Consider the following 18,469-nt stretch of genomic DNA (forward strand, 5'->3'; position numbering starts at 1 on the left):
CAAGTTCAATATCACAGAACCTAGCACATGTATTTCCCAACAACTTTTTTTTTTCATAACGGTTAGCGTAATAATCATAAGCAGGGATTCATAAAACAGAATGGAAATGTTGAAAATTTACATTCTACATAATGGTAGGATCCCCCCCCCCTCCCCTCCCCTAAAAGCTCAAAAAAATATGTTATGTGAGGTTTGCCGCAATTCTCGTGTTAGAACAAAACTGTTATATAACTATTACAAAAGTTGGAGCAAATGGAAATGGATATGAAACTAGTGGCGTGGATAGGAATCTCTGACAAACAGAGCCAGAGAGTAGTATATGGTGGAGTGGAGTGGAATCTAGGAGAATGAGGGTGTCTAGTGGAGTGCCTCAGGGCTCTGTACTAGGGCTAATACTCTTTAATTTGTATATTAATGATATCGAGAATGATTTAAGAAAGGATATTGTTTGCTGACGATGCAAACAAGGGAGAGCAGTAATCGATAAAAGTGATCTAAATATCCTGCAGGATAATTTAAATAAATTGGCATTGTGGACAAAGGACAGTGGTTTTCAATTTTATATTACAAAATGTAAGGTTTGTGCAATTTTGTGCATACTGTGCAATTTGATATTGCACAGTATGTAATGCTTTCAACTCTTCGTGTTGAAAGCATTACATACTGTGTATCACATTGATAGTAATGAATTGCAGGAAACTTATGAGGCTAGGGACTTGGGAGTAATGGTGGACAGAGAGTTGAAGTTCAGAAGGCATATTGTAAAAATTGGCAAAATAGATCAAAGGATTACATTGATGTTGATAAACAAATTAACAAATAAAGATTTGGAGGTTATATATATAAGTCGATGATTTGACCGCTAACTGACTACTTTGCATAGATTTAGTCACTTGGGTTTCTTGGAGATGAGGTGATAGAGAGTTCAGATACGAGTGATCAAGCTGGTGAGAGGTGTGGGAACATGCTTCCTATTAGGATAGGGTGAATGTGTGCAGGTTGCGAAGTTTAGTTGATAGGCGGAAAAGAGGGGACATTATTGTAACATTTTAAAATGTTTCTATAAGATCGACACAAAAACATTTATCAACGAGAATTTGCCTCAGTGCTCTAACCGTGTTGTACAAGTACTATGTTACATGGTGGTTGTCTGTACTTTACATTTTAAGTCAATCAAGATGCAGTTTTAATGACGTTCCAGTTTTTTTTATATATTTAAGATTTCAAATTCGAAAACTAATTATACAGTACACACGCAATACCGTGATAAAATTAGTAAGTATACCGAAGGTCTCTTATATGCTAAAACTATGTTTGAAAGTGTGAAATTTAGCAATAGTGTGAAACATGACTCGGGAATAAATAATGTTCCTTTCGAATCTGAAACTTCTGTGACGTTCTTAAGTTGAGAATCCGTATAAAGTATGGTATCAGAAAATAGTGGTGATAAATGATTATTTGAATTATGAAAATTCAAATAGATATGCTCATCAAAATGTACGTTAATACAACAAGAACCCTACACCGTGACAATTTGTATATTATTGTAAGTTTGATCCATGAGGATGTTTTATCAGTTTGTTTCTTTCTAAATTTACTCGAAATACTTACCGCTCTAAGCAGCTCCTTTATTTGTTCCCTGCGACTATCGTCTGCTCTTGTTGGTAAGTAGCGTCCCTGGGCCATCCAGCAGCACATCACCATCACCAGAGCAATCAGAAACACGGAAAAACTTCGCATGCCTGGAAGACAATTTTGCATTGATTATTTAAGTGTATATAAAATGAGTTTCTATTATCTGGTTTTAAAATGCTGTCTTACAACACATAATCTTTTGCCAATATCATCTACGAAATGTTGAAAACCTAAAGCACATTTAGTACTGTGGATGGGCTAAGAGGCTATACGCTGAACGTTTTTGAAATTCCATTTGAAACTGTAGTAATCAGAGTACTAGTCTCACACTTGAGACCAGCATCCTGACAGTCACCAGTGATAGTGTGAAACTAACAGGCTGGAAATTAATTAGCATTTAAACTTTTTAAAACATATGAGAGAAATGTAAAATTTTATCTGTATAAAGTTATTTCGGATTTTTATTCCTAATATATATCTAAAAACTTTCATAGGTTTCCAGTAAAAGACATTCTTTGTCTCATTGTTAGTCTTAAGTTTTCATCCATAACTGCAGTTATTTTGGTTCATTTTGTTATCCTTGAACTTTGACATGTACGTTTCGTCAACCACACATCATCTGTTTCTTCAGTTGTTCGTGATAAATTTCTTCATCCAAGTTTCACGAAGAGTAACTGATTTTGGTCAGTATAAAAGGGCCCTTGACGCTCTGTGACGATCCCTTTGAAGAGACAGATGTTTGTGAATATTTGGGAAGCAAAGTCGCAGTTCACAAAGAATTTCTTTCTAGGTTTCTTTTAATACTTCGAATACAGAAATCACACAGAAATAGTCACTAGTGCTGTTAAGATGTTGAGCTGAATGCATTTAAGAATATCATAGCCATTTTGTCATTGAAATGAAATGGAGAACGATAATGTTGGTGAAGTTATCAAAAGCAGCTTCTGTCATCGGTCTGATTTATTTCTACCAGTTCACCTTTGTCTGAAAGTAGGTCATTCATTGTAGTGTGATTTGGGTCTGTCTACATCTGCAGATAGTGTTAGGATCGAAAATGTCATGTCCATAATGGAAGGAATGTGTATATATATTAATGGTTGTGCAATTCTGAATTGAAAAGAATCTTAGCTGCTTTATGTGTACTATTGATTTTTAGCCATTAATAACAACACAGCGTTCATCATTGTTGCTTTCAAACAAATTCCTTCTGCTTCTTCTTTTTTCTTTCTCTCTTTTATTTACTTCTTTGTGCGTTGCCAGTATTGTCAAAAACTAATATCAAAAAAGTAACTAAGTAATTAAAAAAGAGAGTATGCGAAATAAAGGACAATAAAAAAACGGAGAGACGAAAGTGATCATTTTCTGCATAAATCAGGAATCAGACCTTAAAAATATACACATTGAATGAAATAACATTTTGCCTTAAGGTTTTTATTTGTAATTTATATATATATATATATTTATCATCAGTTAGGAGTTTCTCTTTTTTCCACTTTTATGTTATTTAATTTTTCCCCCCAATAGATATCCTCGACTTAATTAAATTTAGAATTATAATATCTATAGCGATATATTCATGTGTATTGTTATTTATTTATTTTTGGAGCCGCCATTCCTCCGGCGCGAAGACATCGTGACTTTTATTATTGTTGTTGTTCTCGACTTTCTACGAAGAGACATAAGTCTAAAGCAGTGGTTCTTAACCGGTGTTCCCCGGAACACTTGTTCCGCGAACTGGTTACAAGTGTTCCGCCGGTGCAACATGTCACATGCTCTGAGTATAATTGGCTACTCTGAATAAAAATGTCGAGGGAATTGTTTCCGTTATAACAAAACAATTAACAATATTGGAAGACAAGATTTCAAGTTACTTTCCTCCCTTAAATACACACAATTATGACTGGATACCAAATCCATTTGGCACAATTAATACATCGACTTGTGGATTTTCGTTACAAGAAGAATAATTAGTTACCTTGTCAACGGATCGCACTCTAAAATGAAATTCTCTGAAATAACTCTTGAGGAATTTTGGATTTTTGTCCAAGCCGAATACCCAGCTCTCTCCACAAGGGCGCTGAAAATTTTGTTACAGTTTTCAACATCATATTTGTGCGAGCTCGGTTTCTCAATATTAACCAATGTAAAAACTAAAAAGCGTGAAAGACTTACTAATATAGACAAAGAGATGAGGGTAGCTACATCATATATTAGACCTGACATTGCTGAAATCTGCAAAAGACGCCGACAAGCTCTCAAGTATTGTATTAAAATAAGTTCCATTTTTATAAAAGGGAAGTCCATGCATATTTTTTATTGTTAGTTTTATGACCCTAATGCTTTTGGTGTTCCCCAAATGTTGCTTATAATCAAAAGTGTCCCGTGACTTTGAAAAGGTTAAGAACCACTGGTCTAAAGTGTCAACAGCATGAAATTTACGAATTATCCAAAATCTTATTTATACCTAGCTACGCATGTGAATATTATCAAATGCAGGTTTATGTTTTAGTTAAAAACATTTGTGTCATAATCCGTTAGTAGGTGAGAAACGTTTTTAGGACTCTGATATCTGTTATCAAAAGATACTAAACTTTGAATCTTCTATTTTCGATTTTCTCTGTCTCAAAATTTTCTTGTCCCATATGTCAATTGTATTTATTTGCTGTCTGTTGTTCTTCAAATTTTGATAATCACGTTTACCATTTTCATTATTTGCCTTTGAATACTGATTTGCTGTAACTCATATATAGCGAGATCGTCTTCCTTGGACACCTAAACGTTCATAATTCAAACTAGCTTTCCTTCTCTAATTCCACTTGTACCAGATGCCGAAATATTGATCTTTAGCAAATGTTCCATCTATCTACTAGAATACTTGATAATCCTCTTCCGTCGTACTTCTGAACTAGTTCTTCTGATAAATGTAATGTAGACGTCAGCCCTCCTCTTGATAATTTTGACCATAATCTCGTTCAAATCTCTTACAGAATGTCACGCACCCAGCCGATTTCGATCTCAGTCTCCTTTAGCATTATAATAGTAATGATGGAAAGATCTGAGCAATTTCAACGCGCGCTTTTCTTAGGCTAATTACTATTTCAACCAAATAATACGCGAAATGATACTTGTTGGTACGAAAGATTTCATTCCCTATTCCGTCCGGTCCCTCACACCATCCACCATACTTTGGTTTTCTAACAAGTGGTTCAAGGTGGCAGTCCGATAAAAGAAATTTAGCATATCGCACATGCCTCGATACCAAACTCCACATTCAGCTTACAGAGTAGCAGGCAATAGTTTCAAAAAAGACTGTCGGCAAATCTGAACAGTGCAACTTTTGTATATCCATGTTTCCAGTTCTCATTTATATCCAGATTGTACTATGGTAAAATCATCTAAAGGCAACAGTAAGCTTCTCTGGCATTATTCTTCTTAACTGCATTAACGATCACGCCCTTCCCCACTTTACGAAGAAAAGTTTATTGCACATCTCCTCTGGTATTTTGTCAGAAAGGTATCAGAAGAATCCTGAATAGCCCATATACCTCACAAGTCTTATAGTCATAATTGTATTCCTCCAGTTATATTTAAAACTCGTGCTAGAACTCATAAAAGCTTTATAAGGTTTATTTGTTATCTGAAGGTGATTAGTCATTCTCATACAGAGGTGATCTTGTTTTTTCTCCTAAAAACTCGTTCTGACTTTTCATCCCACAAATTAGGCACACCAATCAGAACATACCCATTTATAGACATAGTATACATAGCCTATTAGTTGTTTCTGCCATAAAGCAAAATAACCACAACCACTTAAAACTTGTCTCCAGAAATAACAACTGTTCTGTATTTCTATATAATCTTTCATACTCATCCTGCATCTTCAGCCTACAGCACCGAAACAATCCTATATTCAATCCATTCTAAAGAGGCAGAAAAGCTATCTATCAAGTTATTTCACTTACCTTAATTCTCTCAAGGTAAGTCAGCAATAGTCAACTTCTTCATCACCTCGACGCCAACCACTTAATCAACTTCCTTCGCTCTAGATCTACTCACTAGAGTTACCTATATGTGCATTTTAGCTATGCAAATATACAGAAAATTCAGGTGTTTGTGCTAGATATTTCTGGTTCATTTAGCTCGGTCTAGCAAAACGGCATCTTTCAAAATTATCACCTTACTCTACCTACTCTACCATCCACCATTTGCAATTGGATTGTCAATGTTGGTAATTTATTTCGTGTCATGATGGATTCTTTTCATATTTTTCTTCATATTTCTTCACTAATGCTCACTAATTGCTCCTGTAATGATTAGATTGATCATAAGAGAGAAAGAAATGATGCTCTCTCTCTCTCTCTCTCTCTCTCTCTCTCTCTAATTTCAAATCCAATCCACAGTTTTTTTTACGGTAGCCTCCATTCCTTCTCTTTATTTCATACTTTTACTTCCATTGCAATGCTTCAGTGTCCCAAACTACTACACGATCTTCTACATTCAGTAACATAAACACCGATTTCCTTGACATATTGCATTGTAATGGGTTGAGGACAATCCTTATCAACTTACATTCCAGCCGTAAAGTTTGGAACTTTATTAGGAAACTAGGTGGTAGTGTTCCTTTGATTAAAGAACAACCAAGAATCACCCCAGATCAACTAGCTAGCTACATTATTGTTAATATATCACGTATCCCAATCAATAAAAAGCATACAAGATATATAAAGAGAAAATTAAAAGAATTTAGCAAGTCTTCACCTATAACTTCAAATTTTGCACACCCTTTTACGCAGCAAGAAGTTGAAGCAGCCTTAAAGGCATTAAAACCTGGTAAGGCTCCTGGTTTTGATAACATTCATCCAGAAGTTTTGATTAATCTGGGAAGAAATGCAAGATTATGGTTAACAAAGTTCTATACTGATATTCTTACAACTGGTAAACCTCCCACTATTTTTAAAAAAGCAAAAGTATCTTCAATTTTAAATCCTGGTAAGCCTAATCATAAACCGGAAAGTTACCGACCTATTACTCTCCTCAGTTGTTGTTATAAACTTTTTTAAAGACTTACAGTATTTATAATAGAATAAGCTCCACAATTTTTAAAAATGTCCCAATAGAACAAGCTGGCTTCAGACCAAATCGTGGGTGTTGTGACCAGGTTCTCTCTTTGGTAACTCACATAGAAGCTGGTTTTCAAAAAGGTTTAAAAACATCAGCAGCATTTATTGATTTGTCAACAGCCTTCGACACCGTTTGGAGACAAGGCCTTCTATATAAATTTATCCCATGTAAAATAATAGTCCATATTATTAACAATATGCTAAGAGATAGAAGATTTATAGTGACTATAGGTAATAAAACTAGCAGCGAAAGGAAGTTAAATAATGGACTGCCACAGGGATCTGTTTTATCTCCGTTATTATTCAATCTGTATATATCTGATCTTCCCGTCACTACGTCAAGGAAATTTTGTTTTGCCGACGATATAGCAATAACTACACAGCATAAATGCATAAGTCGTAAAGAAGAAATTCTGAAAGCTGACTTAACTATTCTGGATGAATATTTTAAAAGATGGAGACTCTGTTTAAATAGGAGCAAAACGGTAATATCTTGTTTTCATCTAAATAATAACTTGGCAAATGTGAAACTAAAAATTGAATTGAACAAAACTATACTTCCATATAATACATTCCCTAAGTACTTGGGAGTCACACTTGACCGTTCTCTCACTTTCCGGCAACATCTTTCAAACTTGGCATATAAACTAAGGACACGTAATAATATCCTATAGAGACTCTGTGGCACTACCACAGAGTAGAGGGTTCTAGAGCCTCTACTCTTCGGACAACAGCCCTTGCTTTGGTATTCTCAAGTGCTGAATATTGTACTCCTGTGTGGCTAAATAGCCCTCACACAAGGATTATCAATTCTCAATTGAACAATACCTTAAGATTAATTACAGGCTCTATTAGATCGACCCCAACATATTGGTTACCTCTTTTAGCAGGCATTATTCCTACAGAACTACGTAGATTGAATTCTTTAGTCCGTGAATTCCAAAAAATTGCTGGTAATCCGAACCTACCTATTCATCAGGATTTCCCAACTCTTACCGTCAATAGATTGAAATCTCGCCATCCATCACTACGAGCAGCAGAAGAACTAGTGCTAAATAATTTTAATCCTTTATCAAAGTGGGAAGAAACATGGAAGGAAAATACGAAAGGATATTTGCATCACATCTTTAAAGGTGATCAAATCATCACAGGATCAGATCTACCTCGCAAAACATGGACGGTACTAAATAGAATTCGGGCAAATCATGGCCTATGTGGAGATACTATCTATAAATGGAACAGACAAACATCTCCAGAATGTGATTGTGGTGCTCCACGACAGACTATGTAACAGAACGCATCTTCCGTGCCTATCAGAATGACTGGAATGACTTTTTACAAGCGGCTCTTGAAGCTGTAACCTGGATTACGAACTTAGATCTGAATTTATAATGATATATATGTTTCGTTTCATTATTATAGCATATTAAGACTTTTACTTTTAACTCTTATTTTAATTTTCCAAATTCTTGGATTAGATCTGTGTTTTCCTTCAAAGTTTTAACTTAAAATATTTTAAATTCTTCAATTCTGTTAATATATAATGACATCATGATTTTCTTTTTTAACATCATGTTTTTGCCATGAGCTATGTATGTATGTATGTATCAACTTCCATAATTCTTTCGTTAATTTTACTAGCTATCGGCAGATTCTGTATGGTCAGTCTGCACCTCGTTGATATGCGTTGAAATTATTACTACATGATCCTGTTGTAGGCTTTTCTTGAGATTTCAACAACTTTACTTTCTGATTACTCTTGTGAGAAGCTCTCTTTACATTCTTTCTATGTGTGCAAAGTACTTGAACGTTCTTCTGTCATTGCTCTTAAGGATTCCTAAAGTTCTAGACCACGTTTCAAGCTTCAAATTCGTAAGTAGCCATCGAAAAAATCCTGCATCTAGAACCCTCAGCTTTGTTCTTGTAGTGATGGAGTTGGTCTTTCTAGATTTTCCTTTATTCATTCCTGTTCTTCTGATGTCTTATGAACGAATTCTTCACATTGATAACGGATTCAAGGTACTCAGATTTGATGATTTTTTCTCCTTTTCTCGGGTTGACAATTAGCAGATGAGGAGAAAGTAGTCATCCTGGCTTAACTGAAGCCAGTCAGTTAATCCAGAATCTGTTCTTGCCGTACTTTTCGCTTTCGTTACAGGTTAGCTCTCAATGTTTTTTGAGGAAAATCTTCTAATCTTACATTACCTCCATTTTTCATACGCTGAACAAAATCAAAAGCTTTTGAGTAGTTTATGAGATGTATTAGCAAAGGAAGCCTAAACTCTCTATACTTCTCAATGATTTGCCTAAGGCAAAAAATCTGATTTCTTAATGCCATTACCTTTTCTAAAATCAGCCTTTTCCTTAGACATCTCATTCCTAGGATATCGTTGCACTGACTTGGGAGCATATATTCCTCCAATTTATACCGGCTACAAACATGTAACTCGTTACGCGGCACAATGCACCTTGCCCATGAGGGTGTCTGTTGACTTCTTTCCAAGCAGGGTATTAGTAGGCAAATCATATACTCTAATCACCCTTAAAACATCTTCATGAAAGCTAAACATTGGCTTCGAAAGATGTGAACAAAATGTTAAATGTACTGCTATGATTATGGTACTGTCTACATTTATACGTATTTATGTGTGTGTGTGTGTGTGTGTGTGTGTAATTATTATTTTAAAAATTATTATACCCGTATGCATATTTGTGCGCGCGCGCGCACACACACACACACACACACACACACACACACACACACACACACACACACACACACACACACACACACACACACACACACACGCACACACACACACACATATGAATAATAAAGCTTGATTGATTGAAAAGAAAATTATTATTATTAATCGAATTCCTCCGTGGAGTCCTAGGTTTCACTATGGTGGAAGACCTATTTCATCTTGTGCCGCGATTATTATACTTTTCTTAAACGTTATTCACTATGAATATACGGACCATTTAAAAACATTCGGCTCAGTTATTGCTTGGCGTGAGGAAACAGTTACTTCTCACCTCTTGCTAACTATATTATTACTCAACTTTCAACAACTATTACTCGTTTTTTCCTGTAATATAATTTGTCGAGAAATCAACTTTAATCTATATTGTACAATCACTTCACTGACTTTCCCATCATAGCTGAATTACTTTAAGAAGAAATGACTGATACAGTACGAAACAGAATCCTTGTAGCAACAGATTCTATGAGCACGTTTATCCGATGAGTAATTACAGTGCTGCATAAAATGATGATATCAAGTGAAAGTATAAAAAAAATGTTTTTCATACCCACAGTGAAGTTTCAGTTCTCGTACATAATGCACAGATATTAGTTAAGTGCTACATTAAACAAAATGATGAGTACTCGATGTTCTATACATACTATTCCTTATATAAAATCAAAAGTTTCAGCATCGCCCTCATTCACAGAAACCTTCGATTCTTGTGCTTAATGGAAAATAAGCTATGAATTAAAATTAACCGAAACTATAACCAAATCCATTGCAAATTCAATAAATAACAATTTTGTTTTTTTGAAAATCTTTTGGTCGTCATGGTAACACTTTAAGCTCGAATTACTAGTTACAAGCAAGAGGATATTAATATTAAAAAATAAAGCGTATCTAAGGAAATAGCATATCATATTAGCTATTAAAGTGGAATTAAATGAAAGATATATTTATTACAACAAATCATATTTGGTTCAATGTTTATTTCCTATTAGGCGTTCTTAATTATTGAAGGCGATTTAGTCCTCCGATTATAGCTGATTATCATTCTTCTGAATGAATTTTAAGGAATTTTGGAAATTGCGATTCCTGTTGGAATGTCATCTCAGGATTTAGTTGTGGTCCCACTGTGAAATTTCATCTATCATTTGACATAAATTGAAATTTGTGTTGCACATTCTCGTTTCTGTGATGGAATTTTTTTAAAAAAAATTCTGTCAAAAAGTCATGTGATTCCAAAGATCCCCGACCAATTTAAAATCCATTTTTAAACTTGCATATTTACATTTATATATTTAAATCTACTCATATCGAGTCAGTTGTTGAACCATCATAAATTTATCTATTTAAGTAAAGATAGATAAGTGGAGGAAAAACAAACAAAAAATCCCTCACATTTGGCTATGGATTTTTTTGTGCATTCTGCAGTCCTCTGCAATATTACATAAAAGAACTTGCTTGTTGGGGATTGTGTTTGTATATTTCATTTAGCACGCATAAATAAAGTTTCAATGATAGCCTGCGCCTCACACTTCTTGTACTTATATAATTAAAAATCATAGTGTAACAGTATTCACTAAAATAGAGATCCAAAAGGCTTCAGTTCAGCGATGCAAAATTATATAAGTAAAGTGGATTCGGTTTTGAAATAATGCTGGATCTAATATCCACTTTACTTATATAGTGTAACATGTTATTGATTTTACTGTACGTTATACGAAACTAAATTGAAGTTCTTTGCCATTATTTTTTTATTTGACTTATTGTACTCCCATGAATTTTTCAAAATTACAAATAAAGAGAAATTCTTAATGCATTTTTGCTGGCAAGAAGGGGCGACGATGCATCATCTTTTAACGGCATTTCTCATGTTCGTATCCATGCCAAAGGAATAACAATGTTGTGTAATTTTTATATTTCCATTCTGTGACTTTTTTCCAAGTGAGTTTTCAGCAAATGGCTTATATAATACTGTAAAGAACATTTGACATACGAGACTCGTACTGGACGATAGACTGGTGGTGCGAACAATACGAACATGAAAGGATGTGAACAATACAGAAAGGTCTGTTCTGCAAAGTTCAGCTCCTATAATACTACTGCTTTGGGTGCTGTAATTAAAGCAACGGACGTGTTAAATCAAACATTCCTTATAATCTTCACATTTTGCAAGGATCCATTAAACCACGTGTGAACAATCAGGCAATTGTATTATTCGAACATGTTCATAATAAATCGTATGCCAAATAAAACATGCAGTGAAGATTTTTCAGTTTAGTTTATTCCCGTATACTAGCTTCGAGAATTTGTGCAAGTGAATATAGTTATTTGTCAGTAATTAACATGCTGGTGATTAAGCTGTTTGTTTACTATGTAGCACATGTTATTAATGTTGAGTCACTGATCATTCTGTAGCACAACAAATATTTAATAGCATATTTTAATGTTAGCTGTCTTAATTTTTATAATAAGATTTCGATTCCGTGCAACCTTATTACAAAGATTAAATTGATTAACTATTATTATCCTAATCCTAATCCTAATTTACGCTCATGCATAGACCCACACATTTTATCGTGTAGACATTCGGAGCCGAAATCCTGCGGAATAGGTTAGTTACTCCTTATTCCTGGAGGTGTCCTATGTCTGTAGAAGGGTGTGTTGCCGGTATGTTTGTTCCGGTGGTGAAAAAACCCCATACCTCCGTATGAGACCGACTAACCTTTAATCGAAAGAGATCAGATAAGGGTTAGTCATGTCGCTGACGGGAATCGAACCCAGGTCTTTCCGACCAAAGGGTTTCATCTATACTGACTAATCTACGGAGGCTCAACTATTCTTATAAAGATAAAATTTTAAATGGCAAGCAACGCTGTGGTAGCGGTTGATATATTGTAAATAACTGTCACATCGAAAGAATACTGTTCGTTGGAGTGGTAGAGTATAATTGTATTTGCAATCGTATGTGAATATTTGTAAAAGTCTTTAGATTGCAGATGTTTTTCGTACCTCCATGTGAGGCCACCATTCTAGTTTTATTCCCGGATTATCCAATCCTGAGCCCACATATGGCCTTACTACATTTATAGTTTAGGTTTACACTATTACTATAGATTTCTAGCTTTTTCCAGAGTGGTATCATCATAAAAATAAAACATAGAACAGAAAAGTTTCTGATTATATAAATACTTCAATTTCCAGTTGAAATGCATCCACCTATATTTACATTCAAGTATTTACCAAGTGATCGCTGTTTCTTGGATAACTGAACAATGAACAGATAAACAGTGAACAACGTTTAGTGCACAACGCGTTTTTTTAATACTTGGTGACTATTAACACGATCGATTGTAGTGCATCTTGTGCAATATTGGGATTAAATATGTAACAAAATCCTAAAGTTAAATAAATAAAATCTGGATTATGCAATAGAAACATCTTATGAAGTTCTGATATTCCATTTATGAGTATGCAATAACACTATGCCATCTTGTTTTAATTATAAGTGTAAAGTTTACTGTTTTGAAGAGCCACGAGAACACTGATTCGTTTAATCCTCTTTCATATGATGCAAGGCTTAAATAGACTTAACATACTGTTTACATTGACTCCTGGGAAATTTCGTTAATGAACGAAGGCTTCTGTTTTGATAATAAATCTTAATGTGTTAAAGTAAGTTTTGATATGAAGGATTAGTAAGTGACTCTTGAGACGTGTTCTTCTGCTGCTTAACAGTGATTCTCCTTTAATGTTTCTGTATGTTGATAGTCATTGTAACCTTATTGAGGAGTTAAGTTTATCAAATGATTTCTTATAATCTTTAATTTGTTCCTTTGGGAGGGGACTTCGTCGCTAAGTATTATCGCTCATATTACATAAACAATGGGCTAAAGCTGCAATAAAGTGACAATTCATTAATTTCGACAAAATAGGACTTCTTAATTATTTAATAAATATTTTAGCCCTGTTAATTTCACTGTAGCGTTTGAATAATAGGTAGTTCTTTTATTTTTTAAGAAATTCCAAGAAATTAATATAAATGACAATTTTCGGTGATGGATCTCTTTCTTGGGATAGAAATAGGTTCATCTCGTACCTCTTCTTCATGATCCGATCGTAGAGTTTAATTATATAAGTTAGAAAGTATGTAAACTATTTTCGTGATAATAGTAATTATATATATATAAAGAATGTAAAATGCTCATCACTAATGGAGCAATCATCTGCAGAGTGTTTCCTTACAGACTGTGGTTTGAAACGCCATATTAACTTGGGGTATATTATTATTAATATTATTAACAAATGACTTCATTAAACATTAAAATACATAACAGTATTTGAAACGGAAATGGTGTTTTCACATTAGTTCCCATGACAGCTGATACCTGAAGGAAACTTCATTTTGAACTAAAAATTCGATTAAGCATTTCTGATGAGACAGGAGCAAACGGCTGTAGTGATTCAGTATATGTGATACTGAAACTGAAGGTAGGTTGAAAAGTACGCTGACACGTAAGCGACTAAAACAGTGCTATACAATCGAAATGCATAACTACAGTATCGACTCGTTAGCAAAAACCCTTTTAGTCTATAAGCATAATTTTTGTTCAAAAAAATTAACCTTATATCTCTAATCTATATATATATAATCAGTAATACAGTATAAGATCAGGAATATAAAATATGTAATGTATGATCAGGAAACACTGGTCCAGCAACAAACATGGAAATTTTACAAACCGCTCTAGGCCTCCAATAAGTGGGACAGTGGTGTCACACCGGTTCACAAACATTCATGCCGTCAGAGGCATTCGAACATCAGTCTTGTGGATAACCCATTTGGCTCAGTGGATAAAAGTTAATATTTATTTCCACTATAGAAATTTGCACCGGCAGATCAACAAATACAAAATTTTGTATGGTTTACCAATTGACTAAGGAAGGATAGCTTTGGATTTAAAATTTTGATTTGCTTTGAGTAGTCACCGCTATGTTATAAAATTTTTGGCTGATATGGAAAACTCTTTTCCCTATTTAAGCTGCATAAGAACATTTTCCAATAAATAGAAGAATAAGACAAGCATATACAGTATCTCTTAAACACTCTTTACATCTGCCTTAGAGGAAGTTTTTCATGAATTAAACTGGAAGAATGGAGTAATTAAAATTAACGAAAGATTCTAACTCATGTATTGATATTCTCTTGGCAGACGATGACGAAGAGATAGAAATAAAATTAAGAGTAGTCTCAACTTGGGTTGATGAAGAATTTAAACAAAACGAAAGTAATGAAGAATGACAGTTTGCCATCAAAAAAGATTTATACTGGAAGACAACGAAGTAGAGAAGCCGATTCATATGTTTATGTAGGACAAGTAATAAAAATTAAAGATAGACAATAGAAGAAATAAAAAGTAGGACACCGCTAGGTTTGTATGATTTATGGAAGGGAGGATGTAAGATCCCTTCAAAGGTGATTTTTCTATTAGTTTGAAAGAGAAAGTTAGCAAGCAAAGAAGCTCAGTTATGTTGAATCCCAATATTTTGATCATACCCAATTTTATGTAGTTTGGCTTACATCACGAGAACCGTTGGAGATGTCCTACACAAAACATTGCATACATTTCTAGTTTACTATGGGAAGAAGTGGACTATGTTTGGATTTAATCTCGACTCTCTCTAAAGTTTGACAATGTCCAGCATTTTATCTGGTTTTTGGATTGTCATACCATTTGTTGGCACTGGAAGTATGATTTGTTTTCCATTTCTTTGGATTTTTTTCTCAACAAAGTAAAATAAAAAAAATTATTAAAATGTAAAAACTTTTCTTATTGCTTGGCAGCGTTTTATTTTCAAAATGTATTAACATATTTTAATGTATCTTAAAAAATAATAACTGATTAAGCAACTCAACTAATACGGTTAATTAAATATACTATTATTATCGTACAAGGAGAAATCATCAGTTAGAGATATTAGAAGCTATTTAAAGGGGAGGAACGGGGTTGAAGAAACTCGAACAGATCACTTGTAAGCAACTAATAAATTTTTTATTAGTTTAATAAAAAATATATTAATATAAAAATATTAATTAATACCTACTAGATGACCTGCTAATTAAAATCATTTGGAACGTAAAGTTAAAATAAAAAATGTAGAACTTAAATTTCTAATAAATCTCGTGGATTAGCAATACAGCAAAAGCCAATAATAAAAAAATCACTACGTCGACTCACTCATGCCAAAGCCAAACGATCAATTGTGTCGTTTGAGGACAAGTTGAGTACAAGGCATTAATGACGACTTGGTTATGATGGTGCACATAGGTGATTTGAAGGAAATCGCGAAAGACAGGAATAGAAGGCGGAGGTGTGTCTGTGTGAGCGGGCACTTATGGATCTCCATGATTTGTGCATAGCCAATGACAACTCACTGAACTGGATCGCCAACAACAGCATCACATTTTCGATTAGGTGTTAATAAAATGAACATTTATCGCTGAATGCGATCATCAGTGCTCTTAACTGTTCTTAGTGTTGTTATTTGTAATTATGGCCGAAGCGGCTAATGCTATGAGGTCAACATATTATGCTTATAAATTGCGTGTGTTCTTCTGGTCAGGTTGCCTGCTTTGAGAGATTAGAAATCCGAGTTTCCGGAAGAAATTCCATGAGACCATATGTCGAAGGAAATAGAAGAAAAACCAGATGCATGGAAACTGGTATTATGGAATTTTCACTTTCATCATATGTAAAGATGTTTAGAATTTTACTTTTCTCTAAATGTTAAGGCATCTTTATTTACAGAACAATGGTTAAATAACTAAAGTTTTAGAAAATGGAAAGAATATGTGTAGAATTAGTGGCTACTACCCTTTCACCTTTGAAACAACAGCAGTTTTCAAAGATTTCACTTGTGAGTTAAAATGTTTTGGCGCGTAGTCGCTTAGATAATACGGTATATCTTAGAGAAATCTAAATAATTCACTTCTGGTTGAATTCTTGAATTCCGCTACATTATTAATTTACTTCCGTCAAAATCAAAGTCAATTAAGAAAACACGGAAATTAAGAGATATACAGATAAAAGTGGGGTTACAATAAAATTACATTAAACTTTGTGTGATGACTAACAAGACCAAAAAGACGAGTTGAAGTTCAGAACTCGACAAAAGTGTTATGATTAGGCTAAAATGATTTCTAGAATGCTCTGAACAACTTTTATTATATTGACTGTCATAAACGTACTCTAGACCGTCCCCCCTTGACTTATTGGTCGATAGGTAAATTATATACTTAAATTACGGTACACATCATTTTCTTGTTTTACTTGTTCTGTATGCACGAATTTGCTCTTGAAAATAACTATTCCATATGAGATATGATCACAACAACAAATCTCATAATAATTAAAAGGGAGCAATCGTGAGTTTATTGCCAGTGCTTCATCAGTACTTTCTTTAATCTATTAAAATTTTGATTTCTTTCTGTTCATTCCCCTTCAGTTTTTGCTTAGGAATTCAGTAAGAATCATTTCTGACCAGTTTTGTTGACTGGCAGACAGTGAAATTAAATATAAGTGTGATATTACGGCTTTTCACTATTTATGACCTCCTGATAAATTTAGATATAGAAAATGCTCGCAAAACATCATTATTTTAAAATTATTATATCATTATTCCATAGCTTTTACTAAGAAATTCAATAGGAATTATTTCTGACCAGTTTTTTTTTTAATTAGCAGACGGTGAAGTTATATATATATATCGTGAGATTTTGTAATTCATCAAAAATACAATTACATCAAAAGAGTACAATATAATTACAAATGATTTGCTTAAGTATTTATTTTTCGAATTTCATATTATTATTAATATGATGAAACACGAATATATTTGATACAGCGCGGTACATAGAGAAGTGCTAAGTACAAACTTGTAAGTGCCGAAAGTTATTCACTAATCCAGATGATGCTAAAAGTATTATGTAACGGTTGTTACTCAAATGCTATGAGGCATTTTCTGACCATTTATTTTCTTTAGAAACTAGTGAGAAAGATGAGCGTATTCCCGTATTTGACTAGATAATACTGTAAGCCCCCCCCCTTCCACTCCCCAGTTTCAACTTTCCGCCTAACCTCCCCTCGTAAAGGAACTGTTATGCGACATTTCCTTTACGAGGGGAGGTTAGGTGATATTCACGCGCTAACAGTGCCGAAGGGAGTGTATCAGTGGAGGTGGGGTGTCTTGAAAAGATTTGAAGAAATATTTAAATTTTGAAAGAAGATAATGATTTTCACGTGCTTCGGAGCCAGACTGTCTGTCTATTTTTAAACAATTTCCATACAGTCTAGATTATTCTGGTTTCAGGATTTCTAGTGGAATTAATGTTTTTATGAAATTTATGCTAGTTACTGCAAAATAACTTACTGTTCCATGAACTGTTAGCAAGGCATCCTTCTTTTTTGCTATCTTTTGAGTAACAACCACGATTATCTCCTTATTAGATATGAAATCAGCATCTCGACAAACTCGAGTATAATATAGAAATATACGTATGTTTTGAAATTGCAGTGAGGACCATTCTATAACGAAGAGATTTGTTTGCCTTATTCACAATATCGAAGTGATTTTAAAATGTACATAAATGGAGAGAACCAGTCTCACAATGGACTGGTTCTGTCCATTTAAAAATTACATAATCGTTTATATCACTACAACGAGACTGCGGACATGAGGGATTAAAAAAAAACAGAAAAAGCAATCTTAAATACGTAACATGGAAAAGAAAGGGGAGGAAGAGGAAATACATAACGAAAAAACAAACAAAAGAGAAATGGGGAAAAGAGGGGTAACGTTGAAAAGAAGGATTTTCAATGTACCATCTCGATGCGATATCGTGTAACAGTTTGCACTTTTTTCTGAATAATATATGGTTATGTTCAGGACTGCATTCTCTTT

The 18,469-nt window shown here is 33.9% G+C and overlaps 1 protein-coding gene across 1 annotated transcript in view; it reads right to left on the reverse strand.

Annotated features, from left to right (window-relative positions):
* LOC150105531 (uncharacterized) overlaps positions 1-18,469 on the reverse strand; it is a 53,494-nt gene that overhangs the window by 4,004 nt on the left and 31,021 nt on the right. The window contains exon 2 of the mRNA XM_090394873.1: positions 1,612-1,742. Within this exon, the coding sequence (XP_090250999.1) occupies positions 1,612-1,740 (129 nt within the window). The 5' untranslated portion in view covers positions 1,741-1,742. The remainder of the gene's footprint in view (positions 1-1,611; positions 1,743-18,469) is intronic.

The sequence above is a fragment of the Typopeltis vanoorti genome, chromosome 6, assembly GCF_054136105.1.
Source record: "Typopeltis vanoorti isolate ZY-2024b chromosome 6, IOZ_Tvanoo_1.0, whole genome shotgun sequence".
Classification (NCBI taxonomy): domain Eukaryota; kingdom Metazoa; phylum Arthropoda; class Arachnida; order Uropygi; family Thelyphonidae; genus Typopeltis; species Typopeltis vanoorti.